This window comes from Nicotiana sylvestris, chromosome 8 (assembly GCF_000393655.2).
Source record: "Nicotiana sylvestris chromosome 8, ASM39365v2, whole genome shotgun sequence".
NCBI lineage: Eukaryota > Viridiplantae > Streptophyta > Magnoliopsida > Solanales > Solanaceae > Nicotiana > Nicotiana sylvestris.
Genome location: NC_091064.1, coordinates 127,227,379 through 127,243,398, shown reverse-complemented (window position 1 = coordinate 127,243,398; position 16,020 = coordinate 127,227,379). Strand labels below are relative to the sequence as shown.

At 43.2% G+C, this 16,020-nt stretch overlaps 1 protein-coding gene across 1 annotated transcript; it reads right to left on the bottom strand.

Moving 5' to 3' along the window:
• Positions 1-1,804: 1,804 nt before the first annotated feature.
• On the bottom strand, positions 1,805-5,122 carry LOC138875646 (extra-large guanine nucleotide-binding protein 3-like). Its single transcript, XM_070154498.1, has 4 exons — positions 4,959-5,122; positions 3,904-4,240; positions 3,498-3,670; positions 1,805-2,632 (listed from the first exon to the last, which is right to left on the bottom strand). Exons 1-4 carry the CDS (start codon positions 5,120-5,122, stop codon positions 2,035-2,037), a joined length of 1,272 nt encoding a protein of 423 aa, XP_070010599.1. The 3' UTR covers positions 1,805-2,034.
• Positions 5,123-16,020: the final 10,898 nt, after the last annotated feature.

Sequence of the window (16,020 nt, the reverse complement as noted above, 5' to 3'; positions counted from 1 at the left end):
GAATGCCTTTCTCTTGTGAGAGCTAAGAGGATTTTAATAGAGGAAAAAGTGTTACCTTTCCTTCAATTACAAGTCACAAGATAAATGTTCTTTTTTTTAGCTCACATCACATGTATCACTCTGTATATTGATTGCTTTTGTTGGACCGTGACGTGATTATTGTTGTACTAGTTCCTTTCTTTCGTTTTCTCTTTTTTGATTCCTTGGCATAATTGTTGTAGTAGTTGTTTGGTTATTTTTTATTGTTCATCATCTAATTGTGTTGTTATCATCATTCTATCTACGAAATGAATGCATTTATTATGGTTTAGTTTATGAGACTCAAAGTGGATAACTATCTTTTACTCCCGGCCACTTTAATTATTTTTTTAATTTTTCAGGAATTCACCTTTTAGTATTAATTAATAATAAAATTGACCATATTAACCTTTACTATTCCTTTAATTTGTTCATTAAAAATATGACAAATACATCCTAAACTCTTAATTCCAAGAACAGCCTTAATTCCAAGAACTTTGAAAAAAAAAAAGTTAATTCCTTCTTGACATCTGAAAAAATCAAATATTGTAAACAAAAAAAGGGCCAAAAAATTAATTAAAGTGGACAAGAGGGAGTACTTATTACTAAGTATTTGGTATTGGAGCAACTTAGTCAAAATCACAAAAGGCTAATATCCACTCAGCTTAAATGGTGCATTAATTGATTCATAATCAATAACCTTCTCAAATCCACTAAGCTTTTATGTGGTGCACTTTACAATTTTAGAATCAATAACCACCTAATATACACAGCAGTTTTAGGTGTGCAAAAGTTTCTTTGTACATGTTTAGGTTGAATTATTTTCACCTAGTTCTATTAGCATCTCTAATTATCATCTCACAGTTGACTGGTATATGAAATCTATTGTTTATACTAATAATAATTAACTATTTATTAAATATTACTTCTAACCAATTCATCATTCGCGGACAACCTGGCAAGAAAATGAAGAAAGAAAAGAAGAAGAGAAAAAGACTTGCTAAAAAAGGTCGGAAGCAATTATTTTTAGTGTTTTGAAGACAACATGCACACTGATTGTCGCACAACCATTTATGATTATTTAGGACTCTGCCTCACACAGACCATATTCTGCCTTTAAAATTCATACAAAAAATATTAGCACCTTTTGGAGGGAAAATTCAGAAAAGCTTGATTTTTAGCTGGTAATCGAAAACTAACCTCAGTTTCAAGACCACTCGAAATTTTGCCATTTTTTCATGTAAAGATAAAATCTAAACAAAAATATCCTTAAAAATTTAGGAAAATTCCAGCAAATATACCGGAGTTCGGATTTTTTACATATGAGACTCCAACATAATGTTATAGAATTCCAACATAATGTGCTAGAAGTTTATACGCAGGAGCTCCATAATCCAGTATATTATGCTGGAACTTTCCGTATTTCAACTTAGATATCGTTGTCCATATTTTATTTTCGCATAAAATGATTGTTTTTTTAATGATTTTGCAAACGCTGGTTGTTTTTCGAATAGCAGTCTGAAAACTAGCTAGCCCATGCTATTTTCGCCCTTTTGTAGATATAGCCTTCCTGCAACCAAAATCTTTCGTGAATGTCATACCATTCCAATTCAAGATTGGTGGGGGGGATTCGTTATAATAATCTACTAAAACAAAAAGATATTCACTCTCATATCGAGCATACATATCCGAAGCTTCTCAGGGGGAAATTACAGCAAAGAAAGACTCATATAATTGGTATCCTGCTCATGTTACTACAAGCAAAGCTACTTTTACAACAGACAGATGAGGTAGAAGGCTGGTAATAAGCATTTATTATCAACATTTCACTGCCATCTAAGAATAAATACTTGGATGGCACAGCAATATAACCCAAGATAATCACTCACTTGAAACACCATTCCTGTAAAAACCACGAAAAGGCGATGGTGAAAAAAAATTAGATTCAACTTATTACCATATTACATCCCTCTTTCTTTGTCCTATCTACAGTATCAACATACGTCTAAATTATTTTCACTCCTGCCGGATGAATGGAGACGAGCTAATATCGGTTGTACTGTAAAATGAATCTTCTGCTCCAACATAGTAGGTCTCTTCTTTTTCCTCGTCCCACTTCACGACCTCCCTTATATACTTGAATGCCTCATCTACAGTTATTCTGTCCCTTGCCCGAGCTTGCCACACAAATAGCTTTCTACCGGTTAGGGAAGCATAGAGGTCTTTGAACTTCATGGCTACATAGTAATATGCTTGGTGAGCGAGCGACTGGCTATTATTATGAGGTCTCAGTGGACTGAAATCAGTGAACCATTCACAAGCGCCCAATGGCACACAGTTGAGCTTCTCCTCGAACAGATCATACTTGTTCAATATTAAAACAAATGGGGTCTCTTTGAAACAGGGATGCCTGACCATTGTTTCAAAAAGTTCTCGGTAATGCATCATCTTGTTCTGAAGTAGTGTACCACTACCACTGTCCTCTGGAGCAACCCACATCTGATCATAATCACTAAGGGCAACACAGAATACTACGACACGAACATCTTCAAACATCTCCACCCACTTGCATCCTTCATTCATTCCCTTGGCATTTAGTCTAATTAGCTGGTACCTGTTCGAATAAAAACATAATTACCAACGTAACGGCAAGCAAAGATAAGCATAACTTGTGGAAGTACACTCATATCATATTGAAGAGCTTTTACTCCATTAAAATATTTTCAGTTATAGTTATGATGCTGATTAATATTTTAGTCTATGTCCCTAGACTTGAATAGACTATTACACACGTGGATGTATGCACCATCAGTGTACTGTTCTTGGTGTAGATGAAAATTTTTGGCTCCGTGCAAAGAACACATGTTTGTCCAATCCGAATGAAACCAGTATGTGAAGGCAATGTGAAAGATCTGGGACTATAGAAGACGTTCCAGTGAATTGCTCTTTTCTTCCTAACACGCTGTCGAAGGATAACCCCAGAAAGTTTCCACCTCCTTCATTTTACATAAAAAATATGTCCTTAAGCCAGATATATTTCTTTTCTTTTTGTTAGGGAGGAGCGAAGGACCTCTTTGGTAAATCAACAGTCTCCTCCTGGATATCTTAAGAACCTAACCAGCATATTTTGGTGTAAGCACCTATCTAACACAAAAGAGCATCCTAATTTGAGCAACTACTGCCCTAACCTTCCAAACGACCTTTTGACGCCTTGTTTCCCATTCATCGAAGCACGTGTAAGTTGTTAATCATATGATTTACACAAACTATATTTAGTGAAATACTGAATCAGCACAGGTTAACACCAATAAACGCAAATGTATTTTTTCATCATTAGGTCAATTTATATAAATATAAATCGAGTGGCCATCAAACTTCGGATCAGAATACAGTACCTCCAGAGAATTCCACACAAATATTGAACAAAAAACTACTGAATAGTAGCTTCAAGGCCAACAAATACAAATATCAATGGGTACCTGGTGAGAGGGGGAGGAGGAGCATCCAGATTGTCTCCATAGGTTTCAGACATTGGGCTACGATCATCCAATTGGAACTCCATAAATGCCAACCCATTCCCTTGGGTAACTCCTTCTGCATACAGAATGTCTTGCTCCGAAGGTTCATACTCATTGCTCGATACCTCAACAGCCTAAAAAGAGACTAGTTAAATATCCATTTTTACCTTCCACAACGATGAGCATTAGTCAGATTAAAACTCAACTATAAATCAAGAAAAAAAAAAGTGGGATCAACTAGATAATTGAACAACACCATTGCCCATAAACCTCCGATGCAGTTGGTAAAAGTATGTTGATGGACTAAACTCAATACATGGACTATATTGGACAGCTTGGTTCAAGAAACAAGTTATATGCAAAATACCTTGCCCAAGAAGTAATCCGCCACACCTGGAAGAAAATGAAGCTCATTCTTCCTCTTGTATGTTTCCTGTATAGCAGGATCTTTCCAGACCTCTTCAACCAACGGAGCATATTCACGCGTAGCTGCAGGGAAGAAAGCATCCAAATCTCCGGTTGCTATAATATCCAGTAGCCAATCTGAGAAATTCTTCAACCTTGGATTTAAGGAATAGACACACTGGGTGTTTTCCGCAGATTCTGTCTCACTACCTATAAAATTGAAATCAGTTAGTGAAGTGCATCCACTTGCTCTTTTGACAACCGCCAATAGTGGACAACTGGAAACAAAACATCCCACCCTAATTTACAGAAGCATATGTTAAACCTTAAGAAACTGTTATGCAGTATTTACTTTCCATGTGAGATATAACGGTCTTTCAATTTGACAAGAAATGGAAGGAGTATTAATAACTAAATATGTACCAGTTAGCTGAACTCCTTGAAGATTATTTTCTTAGGAAAAACTTCATCAAGAATAGACAAGAACTACAGCAGAAAGGCGCAAGCACACAGCAAAGGATCATTTTTAGTTAAAATTGGAACGAAGGGATTGACAAGAAATCATAGAGCACCTAAGCTATCACATCTGAAATGACAACTACGTAAGCTGCATTTATGGAAAAGCAAGGCAAGGCAAAATATTCTCAGAGTGAAGACAATTTTAAACAGGTCCTGACAAATACAAAAATAATTTACCTCCCAATACTACGATGTCTATGCAATTACAGCTAATTCCCTCATTCCGAGGAGATCTGAAAGAAATGCAAGCATAATTGGGGAGTAGACAGACATATGGGTTTTTGGGATGTCCGAAACCACTGAATGAAAACCTTAATACACAAGACACATATCAATCCAACTAAATTTCATTTTTAACGAACTTTTTAGAATACATCTGTTGGGCAGATTCGACTATTGATAGATGAAGCTTGAGCATACTGCAATTAGTTAAGAGGAGGTAAGAGCTCCACTTTTGGCACAAATTGGCATTAGTGGGAATGGAGTTCAAAAACGTGCAGGGGAGGAGCCAAAGCTGCAAGTCCAGCTGATGACTGGCAGTCTACCCCATCTAGAGCAACTCCTTCGTTAATTAGCAGTGCACCTCGCTTAACACAGGCGGGACTTTTGGAACCACTAGCTGTCCCAAAGAGACCTTGGGAAAGTGTTTCCCTGGATTTCATCACCGGATTGCCCAAGGTCGGGGATCTAACAACTATCTTGGTTGTGGTAGATCGGTTTTCCAAATATGCTACCTTTATTGCTGCCCCACAATATATATCAGCAGAAGATACAGCTCGACTCTTCTTCTCTCATGTCGTCAAATATTGGGGCCTACCCAAAGATATTGTTAGTGATCGTGACTCACGCTTCACTAGCAACTTTTGGACCCAACTCTTTAAGTGTCTTGGGTCGAAGCTGAATCACAGCTCAAGTTTTCATCCGCAATCTGATGGCCAGACGGAGCGGTTCAATGGTATGTTGGAGGAATATTTGCGTCATTTTGTAACCGGATCGCAGAAGAATTGGGTGAAGCTTCTGGATGCTGCTCAACTGTGTTTCAATTCACAAAAGAGCTCTAGTACAAACAAAAGCGCTTTTGAAATTGTTACCGGACAGCAACCGCTACTCCCACACACCGTCAATGCACCAAATATGTCTAAATCTCCTCGAGCTGCTAGCTTCTCTAAAGAGTGGAAGCAAAATTTGGAGATAGTGCGGAGCTATCTTGTCAAGGCTCAAAAGCGGATGAAGAGGCATGCTGATCAGAATCGTCGCTTTGTTGAATACCAAGTAGGAGACAAAGTGATGGTCAAAATTCCAAAACGTTACTTATTTGCAGGGGTCCATGACCCTCGCTTATTGCAAAAATATATTGGACCCTTGTCCATTGAAAGGCGTATTGGGAAAGTTGCATACCGGGTGGATACCCCAGCTTGGTGGAAAATTCATCCTGTTTTTCATGTCAGCCTCCTGAAACCTTTTCGGGAAGATACAGAGGATCCTTCAAGGAGCCAGCTCACAATACCCAGTATTCGAGGGCCCAATTCAACCGGGAAAAGGCGTGTTGAAGCTATCCTTGATGATAGAGTGATTCATGCCTCAAGGAAAGATCACCAGGAGTTCTTGGTGAAATGGCAGGGCTGTGATACAGAGGAGAACACTTGGGAGAGGGGAACAAACCTCAAAGCCTACAAGAGCCTAATTGAAGATTATCTTGCAAGTAAGGCGCCGAGGACGTCGCCAACTCAGGTGGGGGAGAATGTCATGGGCGGCTTTCCAGCCGTGCCCCATGACCCCTTGGGCGCGCCCCGTGGCGTCCTAGCAAGCCTTCCAATGCCTAGCGCCACGGACGGCCCCGTGGTCTTGGTCGCGCCAAGTGACAAGCGCGCATGTGCCTCTGTCGCCCCACCGATATCCCTCGCCAGCGCCCAACCGCAGGCAGATGCCAACAGCGCCGCGCGCGCAGACAATGCCGCGCGCGCAGATCCTGATGCCAAAGACTATGCTGCCGACAACGGCCATGTTTTCTGCCTTATAGCAAACTAAGTCTTTTTCATTGTAAATATAGAGTAGTTTTATTCCATGTAATTTCATTATGTTTCTCTAGCTTAATCAAGTCTAGTCTTGTAGCTTTGGATTATTTTTTTTAAGCATTATTAAGGGGGACCAAACAATCAAAACTTTCTAGCAAGCAAACAATTCTCTGTACTGGTGTCTCTCCCCCTCGACACCGCATTTCCTTTCTGTAATAGCTTTCATTAATGCAATCAAGCTTTCTTTCATTCTCAATTCTCATTCCTGTTCTCTCAATTTCTCTTGACATTGGTTTTCCCGTACGGCACTGACAATCTAGTCTAGCGTACGGAGGGGACCTCAGTTGGCGGACAGCAACTGCACTGACATCAGTTGCTTAGCCTTACGTCGCCCTTCCAAGGAATCTCAGGAAGGCGCCGCGTAACAGTTGGTATCAGAGCCTAGGCTCGACATCGGACGAGGGAACGCATTGCCATTACCACCATTTCTGACCATGGTGAATCATGGGGACCGCATTGCGGCCCTTGAACAGACGGTTGACGGATTACTGCCCATCATGGATACGGTGCCTGAACTAAGAACCAGCCTAGGGCAAAGGTTGGATGACCTGGACCGCAGGGTGCTCCAGGCCGAAGTTGACATAGAAAACATCAGTCGTGACTCCGAGGGAGATCGGCAAACGGCAGCCACAGAGGCAGCCGAAATTTTTGGCAAATTCGAGGGACTCCAACAGGAGCGTGCCGAGGATTTAGCTTACAGGGCACAAGAGGCAGACAGGGTGACTGCCATGCAACAAACTATTGACGACTTGACAGACAAGCTCAATGTCGTCAATGCTGCTTTACATGGCCTACTGCGAGGCGGTGGAAACCAGATCGGGGGCGCTGCAAACCCCACTTCCGCGACACAAAAACTGAAAATTCCTGAGCCAAAGTCATACAGTGGAGCTAGGAATGCCAAGGAAGTGGAGAACTTCATCTTTGATGTCGAACAATATTTCAATGTTGTTGGGGGCCTAGAAGAAGCTAAGAAGGTAGCAACTGCTGCCATGTATCTTCAGGGTGATGCTAAACTCTGGTGGCGGGTGAAATACGAAGCCATCAAGGCCAGTGAAGATACTCTCGAAACATGGGCAGAACTGAAGGCATCCATACGCCTACAGTTCTTCCCCGAAAATGTTGAATACAATTCAATGAGAAAGCTACGGGAGCTCCGCCATACCAAATCCGTGCGGGACTACGTGCGGGAATTCTCCGTGCTCATGCTAAGCATACGCGACATGGGGGACAAAGACAAGCTCTTCACTTTCCTAGAAGAGCTGAAACCTTATGCCCGTATGGAGCTACAAAGACAACGGGTAGATACCCTGCCCAAGGCGATCCAAGCAGCTGAATGCCTTGGGGACTATCAAATGAAAGCTCGGAAGGATAGGCCTCAGCCGCCTGCCCAAGCGGGATTCAAAGGGGGCCAGTTTAGCAATGGTGGCCCTAGCAGAAGTGGGGGAGATCGGGGCTCAACCAAACCTAAGGCCCCCTCCACAGGCAGCAACAGTGTTGTTTCTAACAACAATGATCGGGGGAGGAAGCCTCCTTCAGGATGTCGTCATTGCGGCGGACCACATTGGAACAATGAGTGCCCACATGCACAGATGAACGCCCATCAGACTTTTGATGATGGGACCGATGACGACTCAGACGATGCGGATCAGACTGAACCAGCAGGTGCCTTCAATGCAATTGTTGGCTCCATTTCTAAGGCATTAGCAGAGACTAGCGCTGGTATCCGTAAGAAGAAGGACTCATGTTCAGTCACCAAGAAAGGGAAAAAGAAGGCGGATGATTAGACTCCTCTTAAGCACGAGAGGACCTTAATGTTCGTTGAGATGAAGGTGAATGGCAAGCCCATTCGGGCCATGGTAGACACGGGTGCTACCCACAACTACTTAGCCTCGACTCAGGTGGAGCGCCTTGGTCTAGTCGTAGGGAAAGGTAGAGGCCGTGTCAAGGCTATCAACTCACCTCCCCAGCCAGTGGGTGGAATAGCCAAAGAAGTACCGATGAAGCTTGGCCCTTACGAAGGAAAATTCAACTTGCGCGTGGTGATCATAGATGACTTCGAGTTGATAGTTGGATTGGAATTCCTGAGGCAAACCAACACCATGCCTGTACCGTATGCTGACATGTTACTGATGATGGGAGCAAACGGGGCCAAGCCCTGCGTTATCCCGTGCATGCCCATGAAGATGGCCGTTGAAAACATCTCGGCCTTGCAGTTGAAGAAGGGGGTCAAAAGAAACGAACCTACGTTCCTGGCAACCCTCTGCATCGAAGATGTAGAATGCTCCTCGGGTCCCATTCCTGAACCCGTGAAGGAGCTACTACTAGAGTTTGAAGATGTCATGCCACAAGACATGCCAAAGCGAGTACCGCCTAGGCGCATTGTGGACCATGAAATTGAGCTGGTGCCGGGCGCGAAGCCACCCGCCCGGGCGCCTTACAGAATGTCACAACCCGAACTCACCGAACTTCGGAGACAATTGACGGAAATGCTAGACACAGGGATTATTGTGCCCTCCAAATCCCCATACGGGTCCCCTATGCTATTCCAAAAGAAACATGATGGTAATCTACGACTCTGTGTGGACTATCGGGCTCTAAACAAAATTACTGTGAAGAACAAGTACCCTATTCCGCTAATGGCAGACTTGTTCGATAGACTGGGTGGTGCGACGGTGTTCACCAAAATAGACCTGAAGACAGGTTATTGGCAAGTTCGAATTGCAGAGGGTGATGAGCACAAGACGACCTGTGTGACAAGATATGGGTCGTACGATTTCCTGGTTATGCCATTCGGCTTGACTAACGCCCCAGCTACGTTTTGCACTTTGATGAACCAAGTCTTCCGAGAGTACATTGATGAATTCGTGGTGGTCTACTTGGATGACATTGTGGTATATAGCCAAACATTGGAGGAACACCTGATGCACTTGCGGAAGGTCCTAGCTCGATTGCGGGAGCATGAACTATATGCGAAGCTATCTAAGTGCTCCTTTGCTCAAAAGCAAATTGACTTCCTCGGACATGTCATTGGGGAAGGGCGGATCAAGATGGACCAGCAGAAGATTCAGGCAATCACAGATTGGCCGCCACCTAAGGATATCCACGCCTTGAGGGCGTTCCTTGGTCTATGCAATTTCTATCGGCGATTCGTGAAAAACTACTCCCTCATTGCAGTACCATTGACAGAACTCCTCAAGAAGATCACGCCTTGGGAATGGGGACCCAAGCGAGCGGAGGCCTTTAACGCATTGAAAGCGGCTATGTCTAGTAGCCCCGTCTTGGCCCTTCCTGATCTGGCCAAGCCATTCGAAGTACAAACAGATGCATCTGACTATGCCCTCGGTGGCGTCTTGCTACAAGAAGGGCATCCTGTGGCGTACGAGAGCCGGAAGCTAAAAGATGCAGAGCGGCGCTATGCCGCCCATGAGAAAGAATTATTGGCTGTCGTCCACTGCTTGCGCCTCTGGAGGCACTATCTGCTGGGAACCCCGTTCGTGGTCAAGACAGACAACACAGCTGTTAGCCATTTCATGACCCAGCCGAAGTTGAATGGTCGACAGGCCAGGTGGCAGGAACTCCTAGCTGAATTCCACTTCAACCTGGAGTACCGAAGTGGGAAGACCAATCATGTTGTTGATGCGCTCAGTCGGAGAGCTGATCTAGCATCAGTGTGCTTACTCGCCACCCTAAGGGGGAGCGAGGTAGCCACCTCCATCAAGGACCAGATACAAGATCTACTCATCAGAGATCCTGCTTCACAGTATTTGGTTGATTTGGTAGGACAAGGCAAGACTCGCCAGTTCTACATGGAAGATGGTTTTCTGAAAGTGAAAGGGAACCGACTTTATGTTCCTAAAGGAGGAGATCTACGAAGGACTCTTCTAGCGGAATGTCATGATACTCTGTGGGCCGGCCATCCCGGTGAAGAACGCACCATGGCGTTACTTCGCCGTGCATATTATTGGCCTCAAATGGCCGATGACGTTGCTCAGTATGTGAAGACTTGTCTAGTATGCCAGAAGGACAAGTCAGACCGCTTAACACAGGCGGGACTCTTGGAACCACTAGCTGTCCCAAAGAGACCTTGGGAAAGTGTTTCCCTGGATTTCATCACCGGATTGCCCAAGGTCGGAGATCTAACAACTATCTTGGTTGTGGTAGATCGGTTTTCCAAGTATGCTACCTTTATTGCTGCCCCACAATATATATCAGCAGAAGATACAGCTCAACTCTTCTTCTCTCATATCGTCAAATATTGGGGCCTGCCCAAAGACATTGTTAGTGATCGTGACTCACGCTTCACTAGTAACTTTTGGACCCAACTCTTTAAGTGCCTTGGGTCGAAGCTGAGTCACAGCTCAAGTTTTCATCCGCAATCTGATGGCCAGACGGAGCGGTTCAATGGTATGTTGGAGGAATATCTCCGTCATTTTGTAAACGGATCGCAGAAGAATTGGGTGAAGCTTCTGGATGCTGCTCAACTGTGTTTCAATTTACAAAAGAGCTCTAGTACAAACAAAAACGCTTTTAAAATTGTTACCGGACAGCAACCGCTACTCCCACACACAGTCAATGCACCAAATATGTCTAAATCTCCTCGAGCTGCTAGCTTCTCTAAAGAGTGGAAGCAAAATTTGGAGATAGTGTGGAGCTATCTTGTCAAGGCTCAAAAGCGGATGAAGAGGCATGCTGATCAGAATTGTCGCTTTGTTGAATACCAAGTAGGAGACAAAGTGATGGTCAAAATTCCAAAGCATTACTTATTTGCGGGGGTCCATGAACCTCGCCTATTGCAAAAATACATTGGACCCTTGTCCATTGAAAGGCGCATTGGGAAAGTTGCATACCGGGTGGATACCCCAGCTTGGTGGAAAATTCATCATGTCTTCCATGTCAGCCTCCTGAAACCTTTTCGGGAAGACACGGAGGATCCTTCAAGGAGCTAGCTCACAATACCCAATATTCGAGGGCCCAATTCAACCGGGAAAAGGCGTGTTGAAGCTATCCTCGATGATAGAGTGATTCATGCCTCAAGGAAAGATCACCAAGAGTTCTTGGTGAAATGGCAGGGCTGTGATGCAGAGGAGAACACTTGGGAGAGGGAACAAACCTCAAAGCCTACAAGAGCCTAATTGAAGATTATCTTGCAAGTAAGGCGCCGAGGACGTCGCCAACTCAGGTGGGGGAGAATGTCATAGGCGGCTTTTCAGTCGTGCCCCATGACCCCTTGGGCGCACCCCGTGGCGTCCTAGCAAGCCTTCCAATGCCTAGCGCCACGGACGGCCCCGTGGTCTTGGCCGCGCCAAGTGACAAGCGCGCATGTGCCTCTGTCACCCCACCGATATCCCTCGCCAACGCCCAACCGCAGGCAGATGCCAACAGCGCCGCGCGCGCAGACCCTGATGCCAAAGACTATGCTGCTGACAACGGACTTGTTTCTGCCTTATAACAAACTAAGTCTTTTTCATTGTAAATATAGAGTAGTTTTATTCCATGTACTTCCATTATGTTTCTCTAGCTTAATCATGTCTAGTCTTGTAGCTTTGGATTATTTTTTTTAAGCATTATTAGGGGGATCAAGCAATCAAACTTTCTAGCAAGCAAACAATTCTCTGTACTGGTGTCTCTCCCCCTCGACACCGCGTTGCCTTTCTGTAATAGCTTTCATTAATGCAATCAAGCTTTCTTTCATTCTCAATTCTCATTCCTGTTCTCTCAATTGCTCTTGGCATTGGTTTTCCCGTACGGCACTGACAATCTAGTCTAGCGTACGGAGGGGACCTCAGTTGGCGGACATCAACTGCACTGACATCAGTTGCTTAGCCTTACGTCGCCCTTCCAAGGAATCTCAGGAAGGCGCCGTGTAACAGTAAGTCCGTAGGGTGTTTTTGAGGTAGTGTGCATGTTTGGTTTGGAGCCCCGAGGGTTCGGGTGAGTTTCGGATAAGCGTCAGAGTGTTTTTGGACTTAGAAATCTGGTATTTCTGCTGTTGCTGGTGTCTAAGTTTTTAACTCTATGCGATGCGTGGTAACCCTCGCGAACGCAGAGCACAAATTGGGAGGAGGGCAGGTTTGCACTATGTGAACGCATAGACCTGGGTGCGAACGCGGAGCTTTGGGAATTTACTTTACGCGAACGCACCGGGTCAGTCGCGAACGCATAGAGTAGGAAGGGGGCTGGGTAGTTTTAACCCTATGCGAATGCGACCCCTAGCTCGCGAACGCGTAGGTTAAGAGAGTCAAACCTATGCGATCGCATAGGCTTGTTCGCGATCGCGTAGTGTATTTTTGCCCAGTCATTTAAAACAGTAACAGAAACGGGATTTAACAAAAATTTCATAACTTCTTCTTCCAAACTCCAAATTGGGCGATTTCTGAAAGAGAACTTCACCACAAATCCATAGGTATGTAATCTTAGACTCATTTTCTTCAATTTCCATTAGCACCCATTAGATTTCTAGGCCTAAATCATGTTCTTAAGGGTAGAAAATTTGGGATTTTGGTAGAGTTAGGACTTTTTGTATTATTGGGATTTAGACCTCGTTATGGGGTCGGATTTGAAACTAATTACATATTCGGGCTCGTGGGTGAATGGGTGATCGGGTTTTGGTCCGAACCTCGTGTTCTGACCATGCGGACCTGGGGTCGATTTTTGACTTTTTGGGAAGAATGATAGGAAATCTACAATTAAGCATTGGAATTGAATTGTTTAGCATTTATTGATGTTATTAAGTCTATTATGTCTAGATACAATTGATTTGGAGCCAAATTCAAAAGGAAAAGCAGTGTTAGAGGCTTGAGTTGGTCGTGGAAGTTCGAGGTAAGTGTTTGGTCTAACCTTAGCTTGAGGGATTAGGAGTCGTGTCTTATTTGCTACGTGTTAACTATGGAGTACGATGTATAGACATGGTGACGAGTATCTATACGTCGGTGTCAAGCATGCCCGTGAGTCTTGTATTGTAATTGTTATGACTCCGTTGTGGTTTATTGCACTTCATATGAGGATTATCATTATTGTTCCCTTGCCGGGATGTTATTATCATTATTATTCCTTTGTCGGGATGGTTGTTTTGATATTATTGTTCCCTTGTTGGGATGTTGTTATATTGTTATTGTTCCCTTGCCGGGATTCTTTTATGATTGGTGCTGATAAATGAAATGGGAGCGGGTTACACGCCTGCAACGGTAATATATGAAATGGGAGCGGGTTGCACGCCTGCAACGGTAGTATATGAAATAGGAGCGGGTTGCACGCCTGCAACGATATCATATGAAATGGGATCGGGTTGCACGCCTGCAACGGTATTACATGTGTACCTGTTCTTCTATTTCCTTATTTTGCTGGTAATTGATTTATGGCATTCCTTATGTTTCTCTACTGTCGTTCTGTTGTTACCTGTTACTCCCCCGCAGCATGTTTCCCCCGCCCAACTTTAGTTATAATTATCTGTTTCTATTTCCGTTGTATATGATTTAACTGCACAAGTTTATTTGGTAGTTTGGTCCTAGCCTCGTCACTACTTCGCCGAGGTTAGGCTAGGCACTTACCAGCACATGGGGTTGGTTGTGCTGATACTACACTTTGCATTGTGTGCAGATACTGATATCGGAGCGTTTGGACCGCAGTGAGGGTGCTGTCTTCAGTCCACACAGGCGACCTGAGGTAGTCCTGCAGACGTCCGCGGGCCTTGGCGTCTCCTCCTATCTTTTCTCTTGTTTTTATTTATTCAGAGACAGACTTTTGTATTTCATTCAGACCTTGTTTGTAGTATTCTAAGACTGTCTGTGAAGTTGTGCCTCCAGTTCTGGGTAGTCTTGTTTAAACAGTTATATTGGATATACTCAGTAGTTTTATTGTTTTTCTTCCGCTTGTCTTAAATTCCGTTGTCTTTAAATTATTGCTCATAATTGCTAAAGGATTAAAATGGGAATAAAAGGGTAAATTGATCAAGCAGTCGGCTTGCCTAGCTCACATTAGTAGGCGCCATCACGACTCCCGAGTGCGGGAAATCCGGGTCGTGACACACTCCTTCCCTTCCACATTAAGTAAGCATTTCTGCTTTCCTCTAGCCTTAAATAATGTCTTTTTAAATAAAAACAAAAGATTAAAATTATTTCGTACTACATCCAAATTTTCATGATCTCACATTTTTATACTTCTCAGTAAAGCCTCTTACTTCAATCCAATATAGTTTCAATTATGGTTCCTGTTCAGACGCATAAAGAACTAAATTTGGATTTGGCTGTACAAGCACTCTGTAGGAGCTGCTGCACTACTTTTGAGATAAATATCATTTCTATGGTTAAAGCTGAAATGAGAATAGATTTTGTCTTTCATGCATATCGAAATTGAGACTGAAATAAACGCAGTCCAGCAATAAAACAAGATACCAACCTAAGGTCTTCGAAGAACAAACAGAGTCTATCTATAACCGGAAACCTCATGCAAGCACACTAACAGAGCTCAGGAACGCTACCAAACACACATAGGTGGGCTACTGTGCTTTCTTCAAAAGACGTGCGCAGCCCACACTACTTACTGCTTTCACATCAACTCCCCCCCCCCCCAACCCCCCACCCCAAAAAAAAAAACAACAAAAACAAAAAAGCCAATAGTTAATCAGATCATAATAGTAAACAAAATCCAGTGATTGGCCAGAATAGCTTACTAACATTCTTCTTCAGATAAGAAATTTTAAACCACACCATTTGTATTTCTTTCCTTTTCCCCTTTACTAGTAACAACAAAAATTAAATCATGCACTCAATAGTTTATTTCCATAAGGGGAGGAAGAGGCTCCAATCTCGGGACTTCCAGCCACATTTTTCACAGTAAATGAAGGAATTCACCCATTCATTTTGAGCCTTAGTTTCTTGCCACAAGTGTTTTTACTAATCAAGCATTAAAGGAAAAAATTTCTGGCGATTTTGAACATATATTAGGGAGGGTTCCAGAGATGTATTCAACATTCGAACATCTGGTACTCAATACGTGTTCAGAATAAAAGAACAGAATCATCCACTGTGCAGTGCTCCACAAGACAAAGTTTCTTCCCTTATTGTGAAGGATTCATGCCCAAGAAAACCATCATGGAAAATGCGGATCTAGCACTCCAATTATAGCATTGTATTATAGTTCATGTTCTAATACAATCAACCAAACACATGACTAAGTAGAAATCTAGCTCATAATCCACATATTACTAAATCCAGATATTACAAATCTTTTTTATCTGCTAAACCCTACCCCTCCCCCAGAAACCCCTTATCCAGGAAACGAGCGATGATTTTTCCCACTTGGCTCTATTGGTGATTCAAACCCCCAATCTTATGACTTGAGGTGGAGAGCCCTTACCACTGGCTATCTCTCTCTTGTCAATCCTCATATTTCAATGTAACCCATATAATGTTATGACTACCAAATGGCCCCATCTGTACCTCGTTTATCATGACTAATCAATGGTGACCTTTAACCAGAATATGATA